The following is a 26,078-nucleotide window of genomic DNA, read 5'->3' as shown; positions in this document are numbered from 1 at the left end:
CAAATTTATAGAATAGCTCTCAACGTGCATTTTTTCGGTCCCCAAATTTGGGTACCGTGTACTGAATCGAGTCCATTCCTTCCATATATGTTCTGTAATTTTGTATTACTGTTATGATATAGGGTTTAGTCACCAGCTAATTGCTTGCGTTTGAACTGAAGATAGTTAACTGGCAAAATCAAAGGAAATTACTATGCCGATGGATAATTTTACTTTAGAAAAATTGAATAAACTACTTGAATTGTGAGCTTGTGACTACTGGATCTTGAATTGGTTGATATGAAAGTTCAGTTTTAAAAAACAAACAACTATTTGTTACACCAGTTAAAGATGTCAGCAGGTGATATTTCATGTAAATATCTAAGCAGTTATATTTTTTAAAAATACCTGTCTATCAAGTTCTCCAGCATTCTGTGGAGCAAGCTTAGACTGGACCTGCTCTGCAGCTTTCCTATAAATCTCACATAATGCACCATTCCATCCTTCCGCCGTAAGTTAAATCTGCAAACAAAAATCACAAGATTGGATACTTGTACTCTCAAGCAAACACACATTTCCCAAAGGTATTCTTTATCACGTTTGCAAATGTTCAAAACATGAGAGAGAGAGAGAGAGAGAGAGAGAGAGAGAGAGAGAGAGAGAGGAGAGCATGGGGAGGCTGTGTTTGTATATGTGAGTAAGACTGAGATAGTATGGCCTTTACTTTAGAAGCATCTCCATGTGTAAATGGTATTTTCAGAAGGCTACCATTTGCACATGAAGATCCAGGGAATGGGCATGAATTGTGCTTTGCATTTAGTGCATGATACTTTAGCACATGTTAGTTATAGAATAGGGAAAGGGGATGGGACTAGAAATGCTGCCTTTCTATGGTTACAAAGTGGTTTACGTATTATGTACAGGTACTTATTTTATACCTGGGGCAATGGAAGGCTAAATGACTTGCCCAGAGTCACAAGGAGCTGCAGTAGGAATTGAACTTGGTTTCGCTGGTTCTCAGGCCACTGCACTCACCATTATTTCTGCATGTAACTGTTATTCTATAACTTATGTGTGAAACTGCCTTAATGCGTAAATACAAGGGGCATTCGAGGGGGGGGGGGGAGCATGGGCAGGTCATGGGCGTGTCTCCCTTGTACACTCAAAATGTACAGAATACTGTAAATTAGGGGCGGACTGACCATACGGGCAACCAGGCAGTGCCCGAGGGCCCAGGGCCCAGGGCTGGGGGGAGGGGAGCCCAGTGCTTCCCTCCAACGTGCCCGATGTACGACGTCCTTCTCTCTCTTCCAGAACCAGAACCGGAACCAGAATGCCCCCATCTCCTTCCACTCCTATGCTCCCATCCCCTAACCCTCCCTTTGCGAACAGGGGAACCAGCAGCTAAATCGGTGATCTGCTGCTGATGTCGGAACTTCATTCTGATGTCAATTCCTTCTTCCACAAGTGTGGGCCGCGGCAGAGGGAAGTTCCAGTGTCAGGGACAGACAGCCAATTTCGCTGCAGGACCAAAGGAAAAGGTCAGAGGCAGGGGGAGAGGGAGGCAGCAGGATGGGGGGATGGGGTGGCAGCAGCACAAGGGGGCCCAATGGTCCTCATTGTTCAGGGGTCCAGACCACTCTGAATCCTCCCCTGCTGTAAGTTATGCATGTCTGTGTGCATTTCCACTTGCTATTGACATGGTGTAAGTGGGCTGTGTCAATGCCAACTTACACCAGGGGTGTAGCTAGGTGGGGCCACAGGGGCATGGGCCCCCTACAGATTTAGTCCTGGCCCCCTCTACTTTCGACCTCCCCCCTTCTGCCGCCGCCAGGTACCTTTGCTGACAGGGGACCCCAACCCCGGCCAGCTTTAGTCTTCTTCAGCGCTGGTCTCCGGCATGTTCGCTGATCCTTGCTGTGAGTCCTGATGTCCTGCATGCACGTCCTGCATGTGGACGTGCAGGACATGCATGCAGTATGTCAGTCAGGACTCACAGCACAGATCAGCGAATGCACCGGAGACCAGCGCTGTACGTGCAGGACGTCAGACTCACAGAAACAGAAGCCTGCGCGGCTGCAAGGGCAGGCTTCTACATGGAATGTTGCTAGTGGAGGAGTGGCCTAGTGGTTAGTGTGGTGGACTTTGGTCCTGGGGAACTGGGTTCGATTCCCACTGCAGGCACAGGCAGCTCCTTGTGACTCTGGGCAAGTCACTTAACCCTCCATTGCCTCAGGTACAAATAAGTACCTGTATATAATATGTAAGCCGCATTGAACCTGCTATGAGTGGGAAAGCACAGGATACAAATGTAAGAAAAAAAAAGAGTGCATTACAGTAGCCACATAGAAAGCTGCACATTGACTAATGTACTTACTATGGAGTCAATATTGAAAATGATTTAACCAGGCAGGAGTTGCACCTGCCCAGTAAAGATTGCACTGACCCGTGCTAGAGCAGATATTTATTTATCTAAAAACATTTAGGGATCCTTTTACTAAGGTGCGCTGAAAAATGGTCCATTTTTCAACGCGCCTTCAAAAAAGGCCTTTTTTGGGGGGCTGAAAATGGACATGCGGCAAAATAAAAATTGGTGTGCATCCATTTTGGGCCTGAGACCTTACTGCCACCTATTGACTTAGTGGTAAGGTCTCACGTGTTAACTGGGTGGTAATCGTCAGCACTGGTACTGGTTAGCTACACGCGTTAGAAAATATTTTATTTATTTATTTATTTAATGCATTTATACCCCACATTATCCCACTAGTTGTAGGCTCAATGTGACTTACATAAGCTGTAGTAGTACTACAGTACAAATAGTATATTTATACAGTACTAACAATAAAATATTAAGAAAGTTGGCACTATAATAAACAACAGGATAGTAAAGAAAATATAAGGTTTTAGTGTCTCCAAGTTATTTGAAACCAAAGAAGTTGATCTGATTATGTTGCATCTAGAGAATAAACCTTTTTGAACAGGATGGACTTTAATCATTTTCTAAATTTGAGATAGTTATGAGTTGATTTTACTAATTTGGGTAATGCATTCCACCGTTGAGTTCCCAAGAAAGGAAAGTTGGAGGCATATGTAGATTTGTATTTGAGGCCAATACAATCCGGATAGTGTAGATTTAAATAAGATCGGGAGGAACTGGATCTGTTTTTGGGTGGTAGGTCAACCAAATCTAGCATATATTCGGGAACTACGCCATAGATGATCCTATGAATCAAGGTGCAGACCTTGAAGGCAATTCGCTCTTTAATGGGAAGCCAGTGTAATTTTTCACGAAGGGGCTTGGCAGATTCAAATTTAGATTTTCCGAAAATCAGTCTCGCCGCTGTATTTTGGGCCGTCTGAAGTTTCTTAAGTAGATGTTCTTTGCACCCAACATAGATTCCATTACAATAGTCCAATTGGCCCATTACCATTGATTGAATTAGGTTCCGGAAAATGTCTCGAGGGACGAAAGGTTTTATTCGTTTGAGTCTCCACAAAATAAAAAATATTTTCTGCCGTGCGTATCAGATGTGCATAAAAAATGGAATTGCCACCCGGGGCTCGCGGTAGCTGGGTGGTAGTTCCCAATTGATGCGCGTTGGACGCGCGTAGGCGCCTATGCACCTTAGTAAAAGGGCCTCTTATATTCCACATGGTTCACATTTCCCAGCGGATTACAATAAAACATGCATAATAAAATGCCTAGTACAACACAATGAAATAAACAGAATACATCAAACAAGACAATAACACCTGAGAACCAGCCCTCTTTAAACATCTGAATACTGATGTCATAAATGGAAATCTAGCTTTCCCAAATGCCTCTTGAATAAGCCTTGAGCTGTTTTCTGAAAATACGACTCCAGTTTATGTAATTCAATAGGCAAAACATTCTATAAAGTAGATCCAATTACTTGAAAAATAGATGATCGAAGATCTAGTAAACTAACAGAATGAAAGCTAGGAATTTCCAACAACAATTTGTTAGCAGACCCGACCAGTTTATACAGTTTGAAAGTGGAAGACAGCCACAGCACTCTCCGGATAGAGCCAGGGAGGTCTGGGGGCGGAGTTAGGCTAGACTCAGAAGTTATCCAGGCAATGCCAGTGCCCACATAACTATCTGAGGAAGCCGGACCGGAGAAATAGCTGTTCTAACTTGTCCTGATAGTTATTTGGGCAACAGTGCCGAATATCGGCTGTTACCCAGGGAAAATCTGGCCGAATATCTGGGTCAAATTACTACTCCTAATAATCATTTCTATAGCACTATGAGAAAACAAACAGAGAGGGTATACATTATACATAGAAGGTATACAGACAAAATAAAGCAACACTGGGCCTTCAAGACTATGAGAACAGGAGTATTTTGTTGACAGATGACCCGACATGGGCCGTGTTTCGGCGTAAAACAACGCCTGCCTCAGGGGTCAGGGTTCGGTTGTAAAGTGTGCAAGATGTATAAATGTCCAATGCCTCTGAAAGTGAAAGGAAAAAACCTTTTGAGCCAAGCGTTCCTGTCGAAAAAGACAGCCGCAATAAAGGAAATAAACTCCTGCGTTGGTCGTTCCTTTTGTGAAAACAACTTGTAGAATGACTAACGCAGGAGTTTATTTCCTTTATCGCGGCTGTCTTTTTCGACAGGAACGCTTGGCTCAAAAGGTTTTTTCCTTTCACTTTCAGAGGCATTGGACATTTATACATCTTGCACACTTTACAACCGAACCCTGACCCCTGAGGCAGGCGTCGTTTTACACCGAAACACGGCCCATGTCGGGTCATCTGTCAATAAAATACTCCTGTTGTCTCAGTCTTGAAGGCGCAGTGTTGCTTTTTTTGTCTGTATAGCACTATGAGACAACTGCAGACAGTGCTGTACACATTATGGACTAGATTCTATATATCATGCCTAAAAAAAGTGACGCTGAAAAAAATACACCTAATCAGGCCAGCAACTGCTCCTTTTCAGTAAGATGTTGGTAGTTGAGGGGGCAATCCAAGATGGCGGCGTAACAGGTAGCTTGGAAAAGCTTCTCTGAGAACTGACTTGGGAGAAAAAATTCTTGGTGACAAAATGCCCCATACTAAAACGAAGGGGCTGATGCGGTCAGTTCCCCCACCTACCTCGACTCCTTCCTCGACCCAGACGGGACTTGAGCACTTTTTCATGCTGGTTTCCCAAGCAATTAGAGATACGGATCCCATAGCGGGGCTTTCTGGGGAAGCGGAGGCCCTGCTGGGAGAGGAAATATCTCTCTCTCCACCATCGATTACTAAACCTCCTTGCCCAGCGTCGATGACGAATCCCGATGTGGATCAGCGCCCTACCGGAAGTGTTTTGGGTGAGACCCACAGTGAGGGTCGGGAAGCGTTACGGAAGACGCCGAGAGCAGAGGTAGGAACCTCAGCGAGAACAAAGGAGGTAAATCTTGAAATGATATGGGCAAAGCTGAATAAGATGTATGTGACTCTACAACAAACATCGGGCGAAGTCAGTAACTTTAATAATAAATTTCAAGAGCTAAATTCAAAGGTAGACCTGATAAAAGAAGAAATAGCTGGAAAAGTGGCTGATATTCAAAAGAATGTAGATTCTCTTCAAGAATTTAAAATAAATGTGGTGAAAGATCATGTTGAACTTCGGAGATGAGTGGAACAAATTGAAAACTTTAATAGAAGGTTAAATTTACGTCTATTGAACTTTCCCAAACTCCTAGGGATTACTCCACTAGATTTATTTAAAAGATATTTGAATGATTGAAATTGAAATTGAAAATGCCTTTGGAAGCCATACCACCTGTCAATAAAGTATATTATATTTCTACTCCTAAAGGAGAGACTGGGAAAAATCAAGAAGCTCAACATACTAATTTAGATCTTGATAACATCTCAGCTATACTTGAGCAAACATTGGATGAGACAACAGAAAGGTCTACATTGATTGTGTCCTTAATATTTGAACAGAACTTAAATAACATAATGAAACAGTATTTTAAGAATTTAAGAACCTGTTTTGGTTGTATTAAAGTACAGATTTTTCCTGATGTTACGAAATTGACCAACAGTGAAGGAAAGCCTTTTTGGCATTAAAATCAAGAACTGTTGAGATAGGAGGGATGTTTTTCCTTGCCTATCCGTGTAAATGCCCTAATAGATTGAGTCAGGTTAAATATACATTTTATTCACCTGATAGCCTAAAATCTTTTCTTGATTCAAAACAGCTGTAATAATGTAATTAATGGGAATATTACGCCACTTGTTATATTTGTTGAATTATTGCTATATTCTTTTCTAACTCTTTTCGCCTCCTCCAATCGATGAGGTCTAAGGAAGCAAAAATTATGTTTGTAAAGAATTAAGATTACTTTGTGAAGTATTTATTACTTCTTTGAGTTATTTCCATTAAGAAATACTATTAATTTTCTTAATAATGTACTATGGCTGTATTTCAATAACAAGTGTACTCTTGTTAAATGTTAAAAACTAATAAACAAATTGAAACATAAAAAATACACCTAAACGTAATCTATAAAGTACACCTAAATTTAGGCATACTTTGTAGAATATGCCTACATTTCGGCGAGGTTTACAGAATACATCAAGCACCCATCCACGTGACTAAATTTAGTCGCAGGCAGTTACACCAAGTAAAACTTGGTTTAAATGCCAACATCTAAATTAGGTGTGGATCGGATGTATTCTGTCACAATGCACATAGATTTTAGAAACACCCATGACCCACCCATTCCACACACATGGCCATGCCCTCTTTTCAGCTAAACACCTTAGAATTTACGCGCATCACTTTACAGAATACACTTAGACAGTTGTGCGTGTAAATTCTAATTAATGCCAATGTCAATAATTGCTTGGTAAATTGAAATTATCAACACTGATTGACTTGTTAGCTAATTAAGATGCACGTACAAACCCAGTAGATGACCAGATTTGCACACGTAACTTAAGTTGTGCTATATGGAATCCTGGGATATATGAAGGTGCTTTCTCTGTCCCTAGAGAGCTCACAATCAAAGATTTTGTACCTAGGGCACTTGAAGAGTTAAGTGACTTGCCCAGGGTCACAAGGAACATTTAATGCAGCAAAGAAATGGATGAACATGGGACATACTAGAGCATCATATGGTGCTAACCACTCACTAAATGTTTTTAATTTTTTTGAGAGGGTGTGTCAGTGGCTGTTCCTGTCCTAACCGGTTAGTGCATCTACATTACTGTGAATGAACTGGTTAGCACACAGATAATGCAAGAGCCCTTACCACCTACAAAATAGGTGGCAGTAAGTGCTGCTGTGGTAATTTTTAAAAATGGCCACACACTAATGGCAACATTAATAGAATAAATAGAAAATCTGGGTGTCATGAAATGCCTAGCCACTCACCTGGGGCTATCCCTGCCGTCACATAGAGGTTCTAATTCCAGCACAGCTCAGGTCCGCCTGCACCTGGGCATGTGCTCTACACTATCACCCTCTTCCCACTGACTGGGTACCAACCGTTTCTGGGTGAGTCTCCCGCTCTCAAGTTATCCCCGGCGATTTCTAGGTTACTGGGACCACACTCCCAGTGGTTCCACAGTTCCAGGAAAGCACTCACAGACCCAACACACAAACCACCAGGATTCTTAGTCAATCCAGGCAAGCAGAACCAATAAACTAAAACATTTATTGTCTTAAAAAATATTGAACAGTGAACTATAAAAATAGATGGAAAATAAGAGACAAATAACGGGTAACTGAATAAGGATCAATTATAAAACTACCTAAACATTTTATCACTACCTTAACAGTGTCTGGAAAATATAGCTGCTCACAGGTTACAGAATATAACTGCTCACAAGATCTCAGTAAAGAGGTCTTTCTCTCTCTTTACTTCCAAACTGAGATTGGATAGCAATCCAGTATTTCCAGTAATATAGTAACATAGTAAATGACGGCAGATAAAGACCTGTACGGTCCATCCAGACTGAATTTGAGCTCTTGGACCAATCAGAACCCAGAGCAAGATTTTTTAAAAGTAGCTGGCCATATCACTGCAGGTTACTTTCTCTTTGTGTTAAACTAAAGAAGGAATAGTCATTTCTCTGCAACAGCTTTAAACATAAAACATATACCACCTGCTGGTCATACTAGAGAAATACACTTCATGAAATAATACAGTTTACAGGCTTACAAACCCACTGTTTTGTCACACTGGGTTTTTAAAGCCATGCTAAAAATGGCCTTAGCACATGGGAAAGACCTTAATAAGGGCGTGCTAAGGTCTATTTTTACTGCAGCTTAGGAAAAGGATGCCTTAAGTTTGTGACTGAGGTGACGAAGGGTTGTGTGACTTGCAAAAGGTGACAGTAATATTTTAATCCTAGTTTCCTGGTTCTCAGCCTGCTATTCTAATCATTAGGTTGTCCTTCACACCAATAAGGTGAGGAATTGATAGATGTTCTTGTACTTATAACAAAATGAACTCTTCTTCCTTACACTGCTACTGATCTTATGATTTAAACATGTTTATCTACTCCTACCCTAGCTGAGATAATATTTAACCATTTCTCTGACCTCATGTGCCACTTTCTTTAAATTAGTCGCCTTACTTTCTAACTCTTCATACTCTCTTACCTGTCTATATGTTCCATCTTTGCTTTACTCTTCACTATCAGTTAAAATGTTCTATTACGTATTGTGTTGACATTGTAAGTAGTATACTAATGCCATGCTTGTTATTTGAATATTTTTACTGCTGTAATTAGTAATTGCTCATGTCTGATCTATTCTTACTGTACACCGCCTTGAGTGAATTCCTTCAAAAAGGTGGTAAATAAAGTCTAATAAATAAATAAATAAAATCTGTATTATGAAAGCCCAGCTTGCTGGAAAATCTGAATTTTGGGTTTCGATGCAATACTGCACCTGGCCAATAGATGCTCCAAATCCACAGCAGTCATGGGAACATGGAAAGCTGCCAGAATGTGCCGAAAAGCAGATCGGCTGACCTAAATAGAAATGTACATGTTTGCGTTTTATCTTCTGTATCACAGATGCCATTTTCTGAGTCCCTCACTCTGTTTCTCACCACTGATCCTTTTTGTGTGCAAATACCAGAAATCCAACCCTTGTCGAGACAAAGTGCATCAAAGAAGATGCAGGTGACACTTTGCAGCCCTTTTACTAAAGACTGAGCCGGGCCAGTGGCAGAGCCGCGACCGCTGCCACCGGGCCCAGAGCAGGGCCACCACCCCCCAGGATCACCGCCACTGCTGCCGCCCCCTGCTGCAACTCCAAATACCTTGGCTGGCGGGAATCCCGAGGCCCCGCCAGCAGAAGAAGTCTTCCTCCAGCGCTGCTCTTCACGCCGCCACATTGCCTACCCTGACCCTGCGTCTGCCTTTTTTCTCATGTAACGCATGCTCGGTTTCAAAACTGGGCATGTGCAGCCTGAGGGGAAGAGCAGCCACTAGTTGGCAGGCAATGCAGCAGGGTGAAGAGCAGTGCTGGAGGACGACCTCTAAGTAAGAGATGTGGAACTCAAACTGCTGATGGTACTTGCTTTTAAACCTCAGTTTCAATCCTACTTTAGCAAGTACACCTCTCTTGTACTACATTATGTATTATACCTGAGGAGGAAAAAGACTTCAGATGCTCGACATTCACGATTTAGCTTTTTAGCTTATATATTAACAGTGAATGCTTGGCTGCTGAATATTCACTCCTGAAGGAACCCTTCTTAATGTGGACATCATGCGAGCTCCTCACCAGTCAAAAAACCTCCTGGGCTTCACTTAAAATAACATAAAACAAAACTTGCCAGACCATTTCCAGATGCACTGTACTTAGCAAATTCTTGTAACATCAATGCACAGGTTTCATTTAACTGCAATGGAAAATGAAAATATTCATATAAAATATTCTGAATGAAAAGTCAAATGCATCAAAGGCGTCAGAGTGAAAACAGTCTGGTCAAAATCATTCTCTGTGGGCCAAATATTGAAAGGCGCAACCTCTGTTCCCTCTAAGCTGAGCGGGAGTCCTCCACCTACAGTCCTGCCAGTGGGTGGTGCTGTTTCACTATCACAGTTTCAATAGTGAGGGATAGGCAAGCTCTGCAGGATTCCAGGGAACTCCCTTGTGATTGAAAACATGATATTGAAATACCATCCCCCATTGTCAATAATGCAGTTGGATGACTCTGGCTCTGCTTAGAGGGAACAATGGACAGAACCAGGCAGAAGAGTAGCGAGGGCAGCTTACACCCGTGGCGGTTCGCCGCTGCGCCCCCCGGGTGCAGCACGGTGCCCCCCCATAGCGTGAACGCACCCCTCGGAGTGCGCACCCCCCCCGGAGCGCAGTCTTACCAAGGGGGGCGGGCGGAAGGACCGCTCCGCCCCGAGTGCAGTCGCTAGGAGCTGCGTCCTCTCCGTTGGTTCCCCTGCTCTCTCTGCCCCGGAACAAGAAGTAACCTGTTCCGGGGCAGAGAGAGCAGTGAACAAGCGGAGACGACACCCCCCCAGCGGTGTGCACCCGGGGCGGACCGCCCTACCCCCTTCCTACGTCACTGCAACCAGGCAGTGCCAGAGAAGATCAGCACTGTGGGGGTGGGGGAATTCCATATATGCCACCTGAAAAAATCAGCGAGGAAATAATTTTCGCCTAAGCGAATTCTATAAGTGGCACCTAGATTTAAGCACGGTATGTAGAATTACACTTAGTTGATATCCCAGCGCCATTTACACCAATGAAAACATGGCGGACTATGCGGGATTTTCAAAAGAAAAGTATGTGCATATTTCTGCTCTGAAAATTGCCCCAAGAAAACTATGCATTTACATTTAAATCTGTTCTTTACCATGCACAGTTTTTATGGATAACATTATATGTAGAGGCATGTACTTTTTAAAGAAGCTTGTAAATGCAAACCTTCCTCAACCCTGCCCTTGGGAGCACATCTTCAAAAAGCAAGCAAAGTTAACACATATGACGACAGTAGTAAGGCACAAGCATTTATGTCAACCTTTGACAGGCAAAAGTGCTAATGCCTAAAGTTAGGCGTGAAAATGAGTTAGGCTAGTATTCTATATGGACAGTTCTGTATAAAATTTTGCCTTTATAGAATTTGTGCCTAATGTGTATCAATTCAGTGCCTATCTTTGGACGCTATTTACAGAATCTAGCCCGTAATGTAAGAGAGTATATGTTTGGATGGAGCATATGCAGAACACAGGTGTGTCTCTCAAGAGCAGAGCTTATAGAAATAGTAATGCGTTGCTTGCCACACTAGTCAGCCGTTGACCCACAATTAGACAAGCCAATGTGGATTTATGCTAGTATTTTAGATGGGACTTGGCAAGATACTGAGGTTGTCCATCAGTTAATAGGTCCCATATGCTCCCTGTTTTAATTTTGCAGACTCCAAGCTCAAGGTACTGGCTGCTTCCTTCTCTCATTATTCCTTACACCCCTCTCTGCTGTCTTCGCTCTATGAATCAGAATCTATTGATCCTTCCCTTACCCTCTGGCCTTTTTGAGGAACTCTGCCTTTAGATACATAGGACCCAAACTTTGGAACAACTTGCCCCTCTCCATCAAAAACCAACCAATCCTCACCTCTTTTAACAAACTACTTAAGACCTACTTTTTCCTAGAGTCCTTCCCCTTCTTCACTGCCTAAGTCTCTGCTCAACTATTTTCTGCCCAGTTCTTTCAATGTCTTTTTATTGTAAACCACCATATTGAGTATGCTGAGGTTAACGCACAGTATATCAAGTGGCATAAATCAATCAATCAATCAATCAATCAATCAATCATTTTTTTGTGGCTTAGAGTCGATTTTTGAGGTATTCACCATTCAATGAGTTTCCTTTCTAGTCTACCGAGGTGTTCAATGCCAAGATTTTGTCCCATTGGTTGAACTCAGCTTGCTGTTTATATTGACTTTTGGGCCGATAGTCACACCATGAGAGTTAGACCAGCTAATTTCCGCTGAGCCCGAATATTCAATGCCAGGCCATTTCCAGTAACAGGCATTGAATATCTGCTTTATTTTTGGCTGGTTTAAAGATAGCCAGTTAAGTCGATATTCAGACTTGGCCGATTACCTTTAAACTAGCTAAAGATATCCCACCTTTTATGTGGCCAAATATGGCTGCTAAACTGGTTTTAAAAATAGGCAGATTGTCGCTAACCATGATATTCAGCGGAGGATAGCTGGTTATCTGCTGCTGAATATCGACAGATAGCCGGTTAAGCGCTATTTAACTGGTCAACAGCCTTTCTGGCTGGTTAAACAGTGGTAAATATTGGCTGGTCTGTCATACTTCAATACACAACAAAAGTCTACCTTTGTTTCTAAAAGATGCATTGTTTCAGTGAACTTCCATTGTGGTGTGCTTGCTTTCATGGATTTCTTATTTGTGTTGGTTCCTGCAGGAACTTCCTGAATGCCTAATAATGAAATGGTTGAAAATCAGCTGTTGATTTATTGCACAAGGTTGAAAATAATAAAGCTGCTTTAAGTACAAAGATGTCTTACATTACCTGGAAACTGCAGTCCTAACAGGCTGAAAAGCATTACAGTAGGTACAGCTGGAGCCATGCTCTTTTCAATCCTGCACGACAGCATAGAAAAATCAATTAGTCAACTTTTTATTTATGGTCAACTTTCCGTTAAAAGCTTGAAGCAACCATCAATAGTAATAAATAGCAAACTTAAAAGACCTAATAAATATCCACAAACATGAAATACATATTAAAACACAGAGAACACATAAAACAATGCATAAAGCAGAATGAAAAATATTCAGTTTTGCAGATGACATGAAGATTGGCAACAGAGTGGAAACCCTGGAGGAAATAGAATGGATGAGAAGTGATCTACAAAAGTTAGAAGCATGTGCTAATGTCTCATAGATAACTTTAATGTGAAAATTTTTAAAGTGGTGCATTTGGGGTGCTGAAATCCAAAGGAGTTGTATGTGATAGGAGGGGAGAGGTTGATGTGTATGGACCAGAAAATGGACCTCGGAATGAAAGTGTCAGAGGCTTTAAAGTGAAACAATGTGACAAGGTGGTATCCAAGGCCAGCAGGATCCTTGGCTTCATAGAAAGAGGCATAACCAGCAGAAAAAAGGAGGTGATAATGCCCCTGTACAAGTCATTGGTGAGATCACATTTGGGGTACGGTGTTCAATTTTGGAGGCTATGAGGCTTATTTTCAAAGCACTTAGCCTCCCAAAGTTCCATAGAAACCTATTGAACTTAGCCTCCCAAAGTGCTTTGAAAATATGCCTCCACATCTTCCAAAGGACATAAAAAGACTGAAGTCACTAAAAGGAAAGTGAGCAAAATGGTATGGGGTCTGCGCTGGAAGATGTATGAGAAGAGACTTGAAGATTTGAATATAAATATACTGAAGCCATTCAAAGGAAAGTGAATAAAATAGCATGCGGTCTGCACTGGAAGATGTATGAACAGTGTTCAAAATTTTCAAACTAATAACAAAATGCACACTAGTGGGACTAAGGGACTCATTTCACCAATGCCTCTGAGAGAATATGTGATTTTAAGCAATGAGGAATACTTTTGATCCCCTGATGAAGCCATAATGGATCATTGTATTTCCACAGTGGGAGTTTGGTAGTTACACTATTGTTTTGTTGATCAGTTTCCCTCTTTTTTTGACACTATGTAAAGTATGTGATAGATCAATCTATTCAGTATATTATCAGCTAGAAACATGTTCTTTGAAAATCTGCCAGAGTTACGCATACACCCTGTGACTGAACACTGTGTTTTAAGCCTGTAAAACTGCCTTAATTCTTGAAGTGCAGTTCTCTAGTTTGGCCAGCAGATGGTGCATGTTATATTTTAAGCTGTTACAAAGATCTGACCTTTCCTTCTTTAGTTAACACAGATAAAGGAAATGTCTGCACTGATGTAACCAGCTATTTTTAAAATTTGTTGTTCTGTGCTCTGATTGGCCCAGGAGCTCATTTTCATTTGAATTTTACTGGCTTTCCCCCCAGTCTTAGCCAGGAATAAAAGAGAGATGGATCTCTTTGCAAAGGCCCTGTAAACAGTTACATTTGATAACTTGTGAGCAGCTACTGTTTAGACAATCTACAAATGTTTAGTTAGTTTTCTAATTGATCTATTTTTCAGTTACTTGTTACTGTATGCTGATTGCACATTTTCTGTCTACTGTTCAATATTTTTATGAGAATAAACATAATTGTTTGTTTGCCCTGCTTGTCTGGACTGATAAAGAATCCTGGTGGTTTGTGTGTTGGGTCTGTGAGTGCTTTCTGGGAACTGTAGGACCACTGGGAGTGTGGCTCCAGTAACCTAGAAATCACTGGGGATAATTTGAGAATGGGAGACTCGCCCAGAGGCAGTTGGGACCCAGTTGGAGAGAGGAGGGTGCTAGTGTAGAGCATAAGCGGCAGGTGCAGGTAGACCTGAGCTGTACTGGGGATAGACCCTCTAAGTGGCCATGGGATAATGGCAGGTGGCTATGCATTTCATGACACACCCACACTGCCTTTTTTGTGGGTAGACATGCAGAGAAAACTCTGCATGTTTTGGAAAATCTACTGTTTAAAATATGTGACTCTGGCAACACATATTTTACCTATGGGTAATAATACACATGCAGTGATGTATTAGCATGCTGTATCCACAATACAGTGGTAAATTATCAAAGCATCAGACATACCCCTACCTCTGGAGATTATGCAAGATTATCCTAATGTTTTGAAAACCTACCTCTTAAGAGGCTTTCTGTAAATTTACCTTTCTATGAATGACTTTTAGAGAAAGTTTGCCATGCAATGATAAAAAAATATTGAAGTTTGCAATGTCATGGCATGTTTATTAAAGATTTGATGGATAACTTTTTTTAGTGAGTAGATAAAAGTGATGTAATGTACAATAAAAAATTATAAAAACTAAAATGAAATGAATGACAATAATTTAAGGAAAGAAGTCAGTCATACCAAGGAACAAACCCACTGTTGATTACTTGTCCCAACCGGCCAGCCAACATCACAAATACAGACTAGGAAAAGAATTTTGTAAAAAAAAAAAAAAAAAAGAGTCTTTAAAATAGCCTTAAAAGTCTTTAAAATAATGAGTGGAGTAGAATGGGTAGAAGTGAATCGCTTATTTACACTTTGCAAAAGTACTAGGACTAGGGGGCACACAATGAAGCTACAAAGTAGTAAATTTAAAACAAATCGGAGAAAATATTTCTTCACTCAATGTGTAATTCAACTCTGGAATTCGTTGCCAGAGAATGTGGTAAAATCAGTTAACTTAGCGGGGTTTTAAAAAGGTTTGGATAGCTTCCTAAAAGAAAAGTCCGTAAGTGATTATTAAGATGGATTTGGGGGAAATCCATTGCTTTTTTCAAGGATAAGCAGCATAAAATGTATTGAACAGTTCTGGGATCTTGCCAGGTACTTGTGACCTGGATTGGCCACTGTTGGAAACAGGATACTGGGCTTGATGGACCTTCGGTCTGTCCCAATATTTATTTATTTATTCATGACATTAGCCCGAAATAGATTCAAGTTCAATGTGGCAACACTTATGCCCTTAAAAGGGTTCTGATTTAATAGGATCAGGTGCTATGTTTAACACAGCCACAATGGCTTTCTATGGTTGGCTTGATACATAGTAACATAGTAACATAGTAGATGACGGCAGAAAAAGACCTGCACGGTCCATCCAGTCTGCCCAAGAAGATAACTCATATTTGCTGCTTTTTGTGTATACCCTACTTTGATTTGTACCTGTGCTCTTCAGGGCACAGACCGTATAACTCTGCCCAGCACTATCCCCGCCTCCCAACCACCCGCCCCTCCTCCCAACCACCGGCTCCGGCACAGACCGCACAAGTCTGCCCAGCACCATCCCCACCTCCCAACCACCAGCCCCGCCTCCCAACCACCGGCTCCGGCACAGACCGTACAAGTCTGTCCAGCACTATCCCCGCCTCCCAACCACCAGTCCTGCTGCCCACCACCGGCCCTGGCACAGACCGTACAAGTCTGTCCAGCACTATCCCCGCCTCCCAACCACCAGCCCCGCCTCCCGATCCCGATCCTCCCGAAAAATGTCAGGAAGATACATGATTGTAAAAATGAATCATCAAGCAATAGAACTGCTATTGAAAATCAAAATATTTTTATGGTCTTTGCTTTGTAGTTCCATTAATTATGACTGCTTGCAGGAAATAAGGCATCTCAAAACGACAACTGGTTTGTGAAAGTTGCAGAATCATCAGTTCTCTTAGGTTCATCCTTCTATCTGCAGGCACACGGTGTTATTCAAAAGCTTAGCAAAAAGGAATGTTTTCTAGGCAGTACTTGGAGTATAAGAAAAATAATATTAAAAAAATCAATCCACAATCAATGTTAATATCCTACAGCTGAGATTGGGCTTTTAAATGTATTCCACACCAAAAACATCAATCAAAGAGATCTGAGATCATGTTGTTAGTGCGTATTTCCAGGGCTGCCGAGAGCCAGGGCTGGGCCCGGGACAAGGCCGCCCCCGGGCTCCCCCCACCACCCGAGGTCGTCGTCATCGCTACCGGGCCCCCCCACCCGAGGTCGCCGGCCCCCCCTCCACTCGCTCCCGGGCCGGGCCCTGCACTAACTTTAAATGCCTCCTTTCTCCACATTCACAGCAAGCAGCAGCAGGGCAGACCTCTCCTTCCTTCCGTGCTCCGCCCTCGCGGACGTTAGGTCAGGCGAGGGCGGGACACGGAAGGAAGGAGTCGCCTGCCCTGCTGCTGCTTGCTGCGAACGTGGTAAAAGGAGGCATTTAAGGTTAGTGCTGGGAGCGACGGCGGGCGGGTCGGACTGCGGTGTCACCGGGCCCGGGGACTTTTGTCCCCCCTGTCCCCCCCTCTCGGCGGCCCTGCGTATTTCCCAATGGTTTAGGCACTTTCCCTTGGATTCTTTATAGGTTGCCAAAGCCGAGCACAGATCCCAGATCCATGCACAAATTAATGAGCTAAGATTCAGTAATTGGTGTTAATTAGCACTCATTTGGATTTATGCATGGATCTGCCCTGAACTCTATTCTATAAAATTCACACCTAAATTTTGAAATGAGCAACTGAAAAGGGGGTGTGACCATGAGAGGGGCATGGAAAGGTTGAGGACATTCCCAGCATTTAGGCATGATGTCAGAGAACAGGGTCAATTACATGGCCAACTGCAATTAGCTGCATGCCAAGATTTATACCAGGTTTCAGCAGGTGTACTTGCCGTGCCCAAAGTTAGGCATACGATCTGCGCTAAACTAATATTCTGCAAAGGGCACTTTGCACAGAACAACTTTTACGGAATACTACCTAAATGTGGATCTTCTCAACACCTAACTTTTGGCACCATTTACATAGGGGCCCTTTTACTAAAGGGTTGCCATGTGCAACTCGGAACTACCACTGGCCCAACGCGGCTGCCGGCGGTAGTTCCGCCTCAAGCACAAGCCATTTCTAGCACTATGGAAAATAGTTCCATAATTTCTAGTATGGCGCTAACCCGGCGGTAGTCAGTGCTGCCCGGTTACTGCTGGGTCACTGCAGAAGCCCTTACCGCCACCTCAATGGGTGGCAGTAAGTGCTCCTCCCCACATGGTCATGGGGTAAGAATAATCTTACCACATGGCCATGTCTTTTTTAGGGGATTTTTACCCACTGCAGTAAAAAGGGCCCTAGTGCATGGCAAAAATGGCCCCCACTGCTACCGCAGATCCCCTTTTACCGCAGCTCGGTAAAAGGACCCCTGAATTTCCTTCTTTGAGTGCAATTGTGTAACTGGGTGCCTGGTAGGAGCCTATTTGGTAAAGCAATGTAGGTGCCTACCCTGCTTATTTTCGAAGGAGAAGGACGGCCATCTTCCGACACAAATCGGGAGATGGATGGGCTTCTCCTAATGCCGGTCAAATCAGTAAAATTGAAAGCCGATTTTGGCCGGCTTCAACTGCTTTCTGTCGCAGGGCCGGCCAAAGTTCAAGGGGGCGTGTTGGCAGTGCACTGAAGGCGGGACGGGGGTGTGGTTGACAGATGGCCGGCTTCGGCCAATAATGGAAAAAAGAAGGCCGGCCCTGATGAGCATTTGGCTGGTTTTACTTGGTCCCTTTTTGTTCACGACCAAACCTCGAAAAGGTGCCCAAACTGATCAGATGACCAACGGAGGGAATCGGGGATCACCTCCCCTTACTCCCCCAGTGGTCACCAACCCCCTCCCTCTATGCGAGCCTCAAATGTCATACCCAACTCCATCACAGCACTATGCAGGTCCCTGGAGCAGTTTTTAGTGGGTGCAGTGCAATTCAGGCAGGGAGACCCAGGCCCATCCCCCGCTACCTGTTACACTTGTGGTGGTAAATGTTGAGCCCTCCAAACCCTCCAAAACCCACTGTACCCACATGTAGGTGCCCCCCGTCACCCCTTAGGGCTATGGTAGTGGTGTACAGTTATGAGGAGTGGGTTTTGGGGGGCTCAGCACCCAAGGTAAGGGAGCTATGCACCTGGGAGCAATTTCTGAAGTCCACTGCAGTGCCCCCTAGGGTGCCCGGTTGGTGTCCTGACATGTGAGGGGGACCAGTGCACTACAAATGCTGGCTCCTTCCATGACCAAATGGCTTGGATTTGGCCAGGTTTGAGATGGCCACCATTAGTTTCCATTATCGGCAAAAACCAATGGCGGCCATCTCTATTGCCGGCGATCTCTAAGGCCGGCCCAAATGTTGAGATTTGGCCGGTCCCGACTGTATTATCGAAATGAAAGATGGCCGGCCACCTTGTTTCGATAATACGGGTCAGGTATGCCACTTTACGGGGCCGTCATTACAGATGGCCGCCCTTAAAGATGGCCGGCCCCGTTCGATTATGCCCCTCTACGTCCCTTTGTAGAATACTAGCCAAACTGCTTAAATATGTGCTTAAAGGTTATTGAGAGCACTTATGTCAGCCGTAAAGCTGGTGTGTTAACATCTAACTGCCGCAGATGTAAGTTTTGCATGTAAGTGTGAGATCCGTTCCAGTGGCATGCCTACTTTAGGGGCACTTTTACTAAGGTGCGGTAAAAGGGGCCCTGCGCTGGTAGCTGCGACTGTTTTTGTTGCGCACCAGGGCCCCTTTTACCGCAGCGGGTGAAAATTGGAAAAAAATGAAATGGCCTTGCGTTAAGTTTGCACTTGCTGCGCAGTCATTTTGGAAGGAGCCCTTACTACTACCCATTGAGGTGGCAGTAAGGGATCCTACACTAACCTGGCTATAACCAGGAAGCACACAGCACTACTTGATTACTGCCGGGTAACCCCTTGTGGAAATATTTTCCCCTAATTACAGCTAGCGCCAGAAATGGCACGCTGGGGGCCCTTACCTGAATAACACTTGCATGCCAATTCCCAGCCCTCGGCACGCCCCCTCTGAAAAAATATTTTTGGTAAAAAAAAAATAGAACGTACTTCATGCATGAGAAATGGCAAATTACTGCAAAAATGATTTGCACACGTTTTGCGTTAAGCTTTAGGGTTTAACTTCCTTTAGTAAGAGGGACCCTGAATGCACACTAATGAGTGCACATCCTTACTGCCCAGCGGCGTAGCAAGGGTGGGGCGGTCCGCCCTGGGTGCACACCGCTGGAGGGGTGCAGACAGCAGCCGCATGCCTGTCGGCTCTGCTGTTTCCCTGCTCCCTCTGCCCCAGAACAGGTTACTTCCTGTTCCGGGGAGCAGGGAGCAAGCGGAGCTGAGAGCTGTGCGGCTGCTCCCAGCAGCCAAGAATGCACCCCGGGGAGGGGGGATAATGCGCTGGGAGGGTGGGAGTGTCATTGCACTGGGTGGGGGGGGGGGGGGTCGTGCTGCCCCTGGGGGGGGTGCGCATCGGCGATCCACCCCGGGTGGCAGCCGACCTAGGTACGTCACTGTTACTGCCAACTAATTATCTGAAACACAAACATTGCTACTGTATGAGTTCATCTTGTTGGGCAGACTGGATGGACCGTGCAGGTCTTTTCTGCCGTCATCTACTATGTTACTATGTTTGAGTAGTGGTTAATAGCTCTGTGAATTAAGTTTTTGTGCACCTGCCTTTCCCAGATGCTAAGCAGGCCCTCGGTGGTAATAAAGAGACCCATTTTGCTCAGGGCTTCCTTAAGTTGTTGTAATGTAACTGTTCCAGCAGGTTGGCAGCATGAGGATGGCAAATATTTTTCAAGGCAAAGATCACTAAACGAAAAAAAAAAAAAAAACAATGCTAAGAAATAAAACAATGCCTGTGATTAAAACTTGATTCAAATAAATGTGATAGTATATTTCCTATAAAAGTGAAAGCATATGAACACACATCAAATATACATCTCTCACTACCAGTAGGTTCATTAATGTGCCATCAGTTATACCTGCCATAGATACAGAAGTTCATTTTCAAAGCACATAGACTTACAAAGCTACATATAGTAACATATGTGCTTTGAAGATGAGCCTCATGGTGTAACTGTTGGCAAATTGGTGTAACAAGGGCACATGTAACTTGTAGGATTCTGTAAGTTACATGCATGAACTGGTAACCCTGCCCATGCTCTACCCATGCTCCGGACATTGGCATCCCCTTACCACTTATACTCCAAACCAGTTATGCATGGCTTTATAGAATGGCGCTTACCCCCGAATTCCATAAAAGTCTCCACAAATTGCGCATGCACAATTTAACAGAATAATGAGCTAATTAGCACCGATCATTGTTTTTTAACAAGCAATTATTGGCACTAATTAGAAATAAATAGCATTTACGCATATACATTTAGGCATGGGATCTGTGCCTCATTTTTACATGCAATCTAAAAATGGGGGCGAGGAAATGGGAGGGTCATGGGCACAACAGGGGTGTTCCTAAACTTAGAGCGCATTGTTATAGAATAGCAGGGATATGCATCTAATTTTGCTGTGTACATTTGCGCCATGTTTCAGTAGTTGCAAATGGCCATGCCTAAAGTTAGGTGTGATTCCCCGGTGTATGTGCCAGTGGCATAGCTATGTGAGGCCACAGAGCCTGGGCCCCCGTAGATTTGCCCCTGGACCCCCCTGCCGATGACCCTCTCGACCCCCCCTCCCGCCACCAACCCGCCGTCGCTGTCGCCTACCTTTGCTGGCGGGGGAACCCAATCCCCGCCAGCTGAGGTCCTCTTCTTCCTTCGTTCTGTTTCTGAGTCTGACGTCCTGCACGTACAACGTGCAGGACGTCAGACTCAGAAACAGAATGAAGCCTTGCGCCGGAAGAAGAGGACCTCGGCTGGCAGGGTTTGAGGTCCCCCGCCAGCAAAGGTAGGTGACGGCGATGGGGGGTTGGCGATAGGAGGGGGGGTCAAGAGGGTCGGCGGCACCGGGGGGGGGGGAGACTAAAATGTGCCCCCTCACCTCGGGCTCTGGACCCCCCGCCCGCCGAAGTCTGGCTACGCCCCTGGTATGTGCTATTCTATAAACCGCACCTAGCTTTAAAAGCGGCTTATAGAATAGTGCTATTCTCGGCAGTGATGTGTGTAAATAGTATGTAACTCTAGGAATCAATTTCACACATAATGTTACCCATAACCAGTGGTGTGCTGGAGCAGGCTCTCACAGGCTCGCAAGAGCTGGTTGTTCAGTTTTTAAGAATTTTGGGAGCCGGTTGTTAAAGTAGGGCCCTCCATGGCTACTTTAACAACTGGCTCCCAAAATGTGGGCTTGGGCCCCCTGCTGAATTATCTTTTACTTTGCTGGTGGGGATGCTGAGCCCTGCCAGCAAATAAATAGACTACTGCTGCTCCCCACTCCTTGTTTCCAGCTCTGGGCAGCAGGCTGGGACTTCTCGAGCATGTGAGAGAAGTTCCAGCATGCTGCTCAGAGCAAGACGTTGGGAGTGGTGGCAGTCCATTTATTGGCTGCCAGCAAAGGTATGCCTAGCGTGCCCGCACGAAAGGAGGGAGGAGAGAGAGAGGCAAGTGTTGTTCCACCCCTCCCCCCCGGCCACCCCTGGCCCTTCCAACTGCAGAGCTGGCTATGTCCGGAGAAAGAGCCTGTTGTTAAAAATTTACCAGCACACCCCTGCCCATAACTAACACATGACATATGTGGATTTTCAAAAGCAGCCACATAAATATTCTTGAAAATGTTGTGCCTAATAATGAACAGGTGCAAATGTGTGCCGGTGATTTTTTTTTGGGGGGGGGGAGGGTAATTTTAAAAGGGACAGCATGCACGTATTGTCTCTTTGAAAACTGGTGCACTTATATGCATAGGCAAAGAGTGTCCTAGTGGTTAGGGCACCAGTCTTGACATCCAGAGGTGCCTGATTCAAATTCCACTACTGCTCCTTGTGATCTTGGGCAAGTCACTTAACCCTCCATTGCCTCAGGTACAAACTTAGATTGTGAGCTTTCCAGGGACAGGAAAATACCCAGAGTACCTGAATGTAACTCACCTTGAGCTACTACTGAAAAAGGTGTGAGCAAAATCCAAATAAATATATTAGGCAGCCAGTGACAAACTTTCCCTCCAAAAAATAATTCACATATTACCTTTTCCTAGCTTTTTGTATCAGCAAATCCCATGCATTTTCACCAGCTACTGTGGCTTTAGTAAATGTTGTCCTATTCAAAGACCTTTGTTTTTCACCCTTTTTCTTAAGTGGTTTTGCAGCTGTTGGCTTTATCCATGTATTGTGGTTAACCTAGGAGGCAAACAATGGTGTCAGGTGGTCCAAAAAGTCTACACAAAATATTTTGACAATTTTTCCATTTCTGTAACAGGAGTCGTCTGCCTATCTTGGGTTGTCATATTGTCTGTGACCCTTATTAACTTTTCTAAAGAGTGGGCTGTTTGTAATTTAATAGTTTTCTCTCCTCATATCAGTGGCGTAGCCACAGGTGGGCCTGGGTGGGCCAGGGCCCACCCACTTTGTAGTCAGGCCCACCCAAAATTGTGACACTCTTGCTGTGGCTGGTGGGGGTCCTCAAACCTTGCCAGCTGAAAATTTCCCTCCTTGGGCAGCCAGCGCTCTTCCAAATGTCAGCCAGCAGCACTTGCATTGAGTTGGCGCTGAGACTGGCCCTTTTGCACATGCTCAGTTTTCATACATGCAAAAGCACTGAGCATGCACAGCCTGGACAGTAGCATCAGTGTGAGGCAAGTGCTGCTGGCTGCCGTTTGGGAGTGTGCTGGTTGTTCGAGGAGGAGGAGGAGGAAATCTTCAGCTGGCAGGGTTTTAGGATCCCCGCCAGCTCAAGTATTTAATATTTGGGGTTTGTGGGCATAGAGGGGTGGAGAGAGGAGCAAGAGCAAACCGGAGGGGGGGGGGGGCAGGGCAAATTCCATGCCCACCCACCTTGGGCTCAGGCCCACCCAAAATCAACCATCTGGCTACGCCCCTGCCTCATATGTTTAAACACCATAGCCTACATTTAAAAGAAACACAAATTGTGGCTATTGTTGAACACATAAATATTAGCCTCAAAAAAGTTCTTCCCCCCAATATTCAGCCCATGTGACGTTTTGCTGCCTGCTGGCGGTGTTATTTCCAGATATTTAATGATCGGGTCTGCCCGAGCTTCAGCATTGAATATCCACATTTTTTTGAGCCGGATAACACATAGGTGCCCCTTCACTAAGGCGCGTCAATTTGGAACTCCCACCCGACTGAGAGCCCTGGACAGTAATTCAATTTTTTACGCACGTCCGATACGTGCATCCAAAAATATTTTTTATTTTCTACTGGTGGCACTAATCGGGCGCTAATTGGCAGTGTACGTGTACTGACGATTACAGCCCGGTTAGCGCGTGAGACCTTACTGCTAAGTCAATGGGTGACGGCAAGGTCTCAGGTCCAAAATGAATGCACCATCTAAAGAGTCCTTTTCCTGAGCCACATAGGTGCATACGCATGCCCAACATGCGCTAATTTGGAGTTACCGCCTGGCTACCATGTGGACTGTGCAGTAATTTCATTTTTTACGCGTGTCTGTTACGTACGCCAAAAAATATATTTTGTTTTCTGGCACCTGGCGAAAATCGAGTGGTAACTCCGACTTGACGCGCATAGGCGAAGGACTGTTGTGGAAGTGGGAGAAGAGGTCGGGCTGGAACTCGAGTCGGAGGGAGGGAGGGGCTGGAACTCGGAGGGAGGGGGGTCTGGAACTCTGAGGAGAGGGAGAGGGCTTGGAATTCTGAGGAGAGGGGGGCTGGAACTCTGAGGAGAGGGGGCGAGGGGGGGTGAGGGGGGCGGGGGTGAGCGAGGGGGGAGAGGGGGGCAAGGGGGGAGAAATGCACCACCTGTAAAAAAAAAAAAAAATTAAGCACCCCCAATCATTTTGAAAAGTTGGCTCCTATGCCTGTATATATGTAAACCACTTTGAATGTAGTTGCAAAATACCACAGAAAGGCAGTATATCAAGTCCCATTTGTCCTTTTAAAATTATTCACATGCAATTTAATGAGTGTCCCCTGATCTTTGTACTTTTGGAATGAGTGAAAAATCGATTCACCACCGGCTGCTCCACACCACTCAGGATTTTGTAGACCTCAATTATATCCCCCCTGGGGGGCCTGTACTAGTGTCTGCATGTGTTTTTTGACGCACATCAGGGGGAGGGGGGGTCCAAAGCCTGATGTGAGGGGGCACATTTTAGCCCCCCCCCCCCGGCGCCGCCGACCTTCTCCCCACCATTGCTGAACCTCCCCCGCCACCAAATTTGACCCCCCTGCCATTGCCGAACCTCCCGCCACCAACTTTGAACCCCCCCTGCCGACGACCCTCTCTGTACGTGCAGGATGTCAGACTAGAACGAAGCCTTGCGCGGGATTGGGAAGAAGAGGACCTCGGCTCGGCTGGCAGGGGTTGGGGTTCCCTGCCAGCAAAGGCAAGCGACGGCGGGTTGGTGACGGCAGGTTGGTGGCGGGAGGGGAGGGTCGTCAGCAGGGGGGTCCAGGGGCAAATCTACGGGGGCCCAGGCCCCCGTGGCCCCATACCGGCTACGCCACTGACGCATGCTGAGGCCCTCTTTTATCGCAGTTGGTAAAAGGCTGTCTTTTTTGCTGCAAAAGAAATGGTCACGCAGTAAGTGAACCACTTGCCACGTGGCCATTTTGGGGGGAGCACTTACCGCCACCCACGAGGTGGCAGTAAGAGCACCCACGCTAACCCAGCAGTAATCGGGCAGCCCAATTACCGCCGGGTAAGCACTGGCATTACAAAAATAGAAATATGTTTGTAGCGCCGGAAATGGCATACGTTGGGGGTGGGAACTACTGCCAGGCTCCTGCGATAACCCAGTGGTAGTTCTGGATTGGCGTGTAGCAAGCCTGTTGCCATATGCTCACCCTTTATGCACAGGTCAAAAGCCACTGTTTCTTTCTGTGCCCCACTGTGGAGTATGTAATGACCTGATTACTGTTCATTTTAACGCAGTGTTTGGCCGTATCTTTTGCGCAAGTAAACAACTGCGCTCAACCCCTCTCTATTACTTGGCCAGTAACGCTGTGCGTAGAACCCCGTGGTAACCCTGTGGTTAGGCTCATGGTAGCTTTCTGCATCTGCCTCTCTGACCTCTAGATTATAGTGCTAATAAAATATAAATTATTTTCACATACATGAAATTAAATAAGCCGTTGAAATGGTTGGCTGAGAAACTCAATTTTTGTTCCAACAGCATATTTTTTTTTTATTTTGACAGAAAAAAAATGATGAGGGTTATTTTTTTTCCAGAAAAGGGCTGAGGTTGCATTTAGTACTTTATCATCCAGAAGCAGATTGTGACTGCAGTGCTCCAGTACATGTTACAATGTCCACCTGTACACAGGTATTTATGTATTCGCATCATTTTTACAGCTAGATCTGTCTCAGAAGAAAAATGGTGCAAGATGTGAGCAGCAGAATTTATTATTAACGTCATAGAGGGAAATGATAGAATTAATCTTACTGATTTGAATGTGCGACACTTCTGCAAAGACTGAAAGAACTTTCCCCCCCCCCCCAACCCCCACAAACATATGTTTCTCATGTACAAAGAGGATACAAAGACTTGACGGGGAGAGCTGGAGA

The 26,078-nt window shown here is 44.8% G+C and overlaps 2 protein-coding genes across 2 annotated transcripts in view; both read right to left on the bottom strand.

The window, feature by feature from the left end:
• The window catches only part of LOC115477889, a 39,050-nt gene extending 30,071 nt beyond the window's left edge, over positions 1 to 8,979 (bottom strand). The window contains exons 1-2 of the mRNA XM_030215018.1: positions 8,903 to 8,979; positions 388 to 501 (exon numbers count right to left, since the gene is read on the bottom strand). Coding sequence (XP_030070878.1) covers positions 388 to 501; positions 8,903 to 8,937 — 149 coding nt within the window. The 5' untranslated portion in view covers positions 8,938 to 8,979. The remainder of the gene's footprint in view (positions 1 to 387; positions 502 to 8,902) is intronic.
• Positions 8,980 to 9,767: 788 nt separating this feature from the next.
• The window catches only part of LOC115477803, a 39,269-nt gene continuing 22,958 nt past the window's right edge, over positions 9,768 to 26,078 (bottom strand). Inside the window, exons 6-10 of the mRNA XM_030214892.1 lie at positions 22,561 to 22,712; positions 20,096 to 20,233; positions 12,524 to 12,594; positions 12,327 to 12,430; positions 9,768 to 9,863 (exon numbers count right to left, since the gene is read on the bottom strand). Coding sequence (XP_030070752.1) covers positions 9,768 to 9,863; positions 12,327 to 12,430; positions 12,524 to 12,594; positions 20,096 to 20,233; positions 22,561 to 22,712 — 561 coding nt within the window. The remainder of the gene's footprint in view (positions 9,864 to 12,326; positions 12,431 to 12,523; positions 12,595 to 20,095; positions 20,234 to 22,560; positions 22,713 to 26,078) is intronic.

The sequence above is a fragment of the Microcaecilia unicolor genome, chromosome 9, assembly GCF_901765095.1.
Source record: "Microcaecilia unicolor chromosome 9, aMicUni1.1, whole genome shotgun sequence".
NCBI classification, from domain to species: Eukaryota; Metazoa; Chordata; class Amphibia; order Gymnophiona; family Siphonopidae; genus Microcaecilia; species Microcaecilia unicolor.
This window is presented reverse-complemented; position numbering and strand designations above follow the sequence as displayed.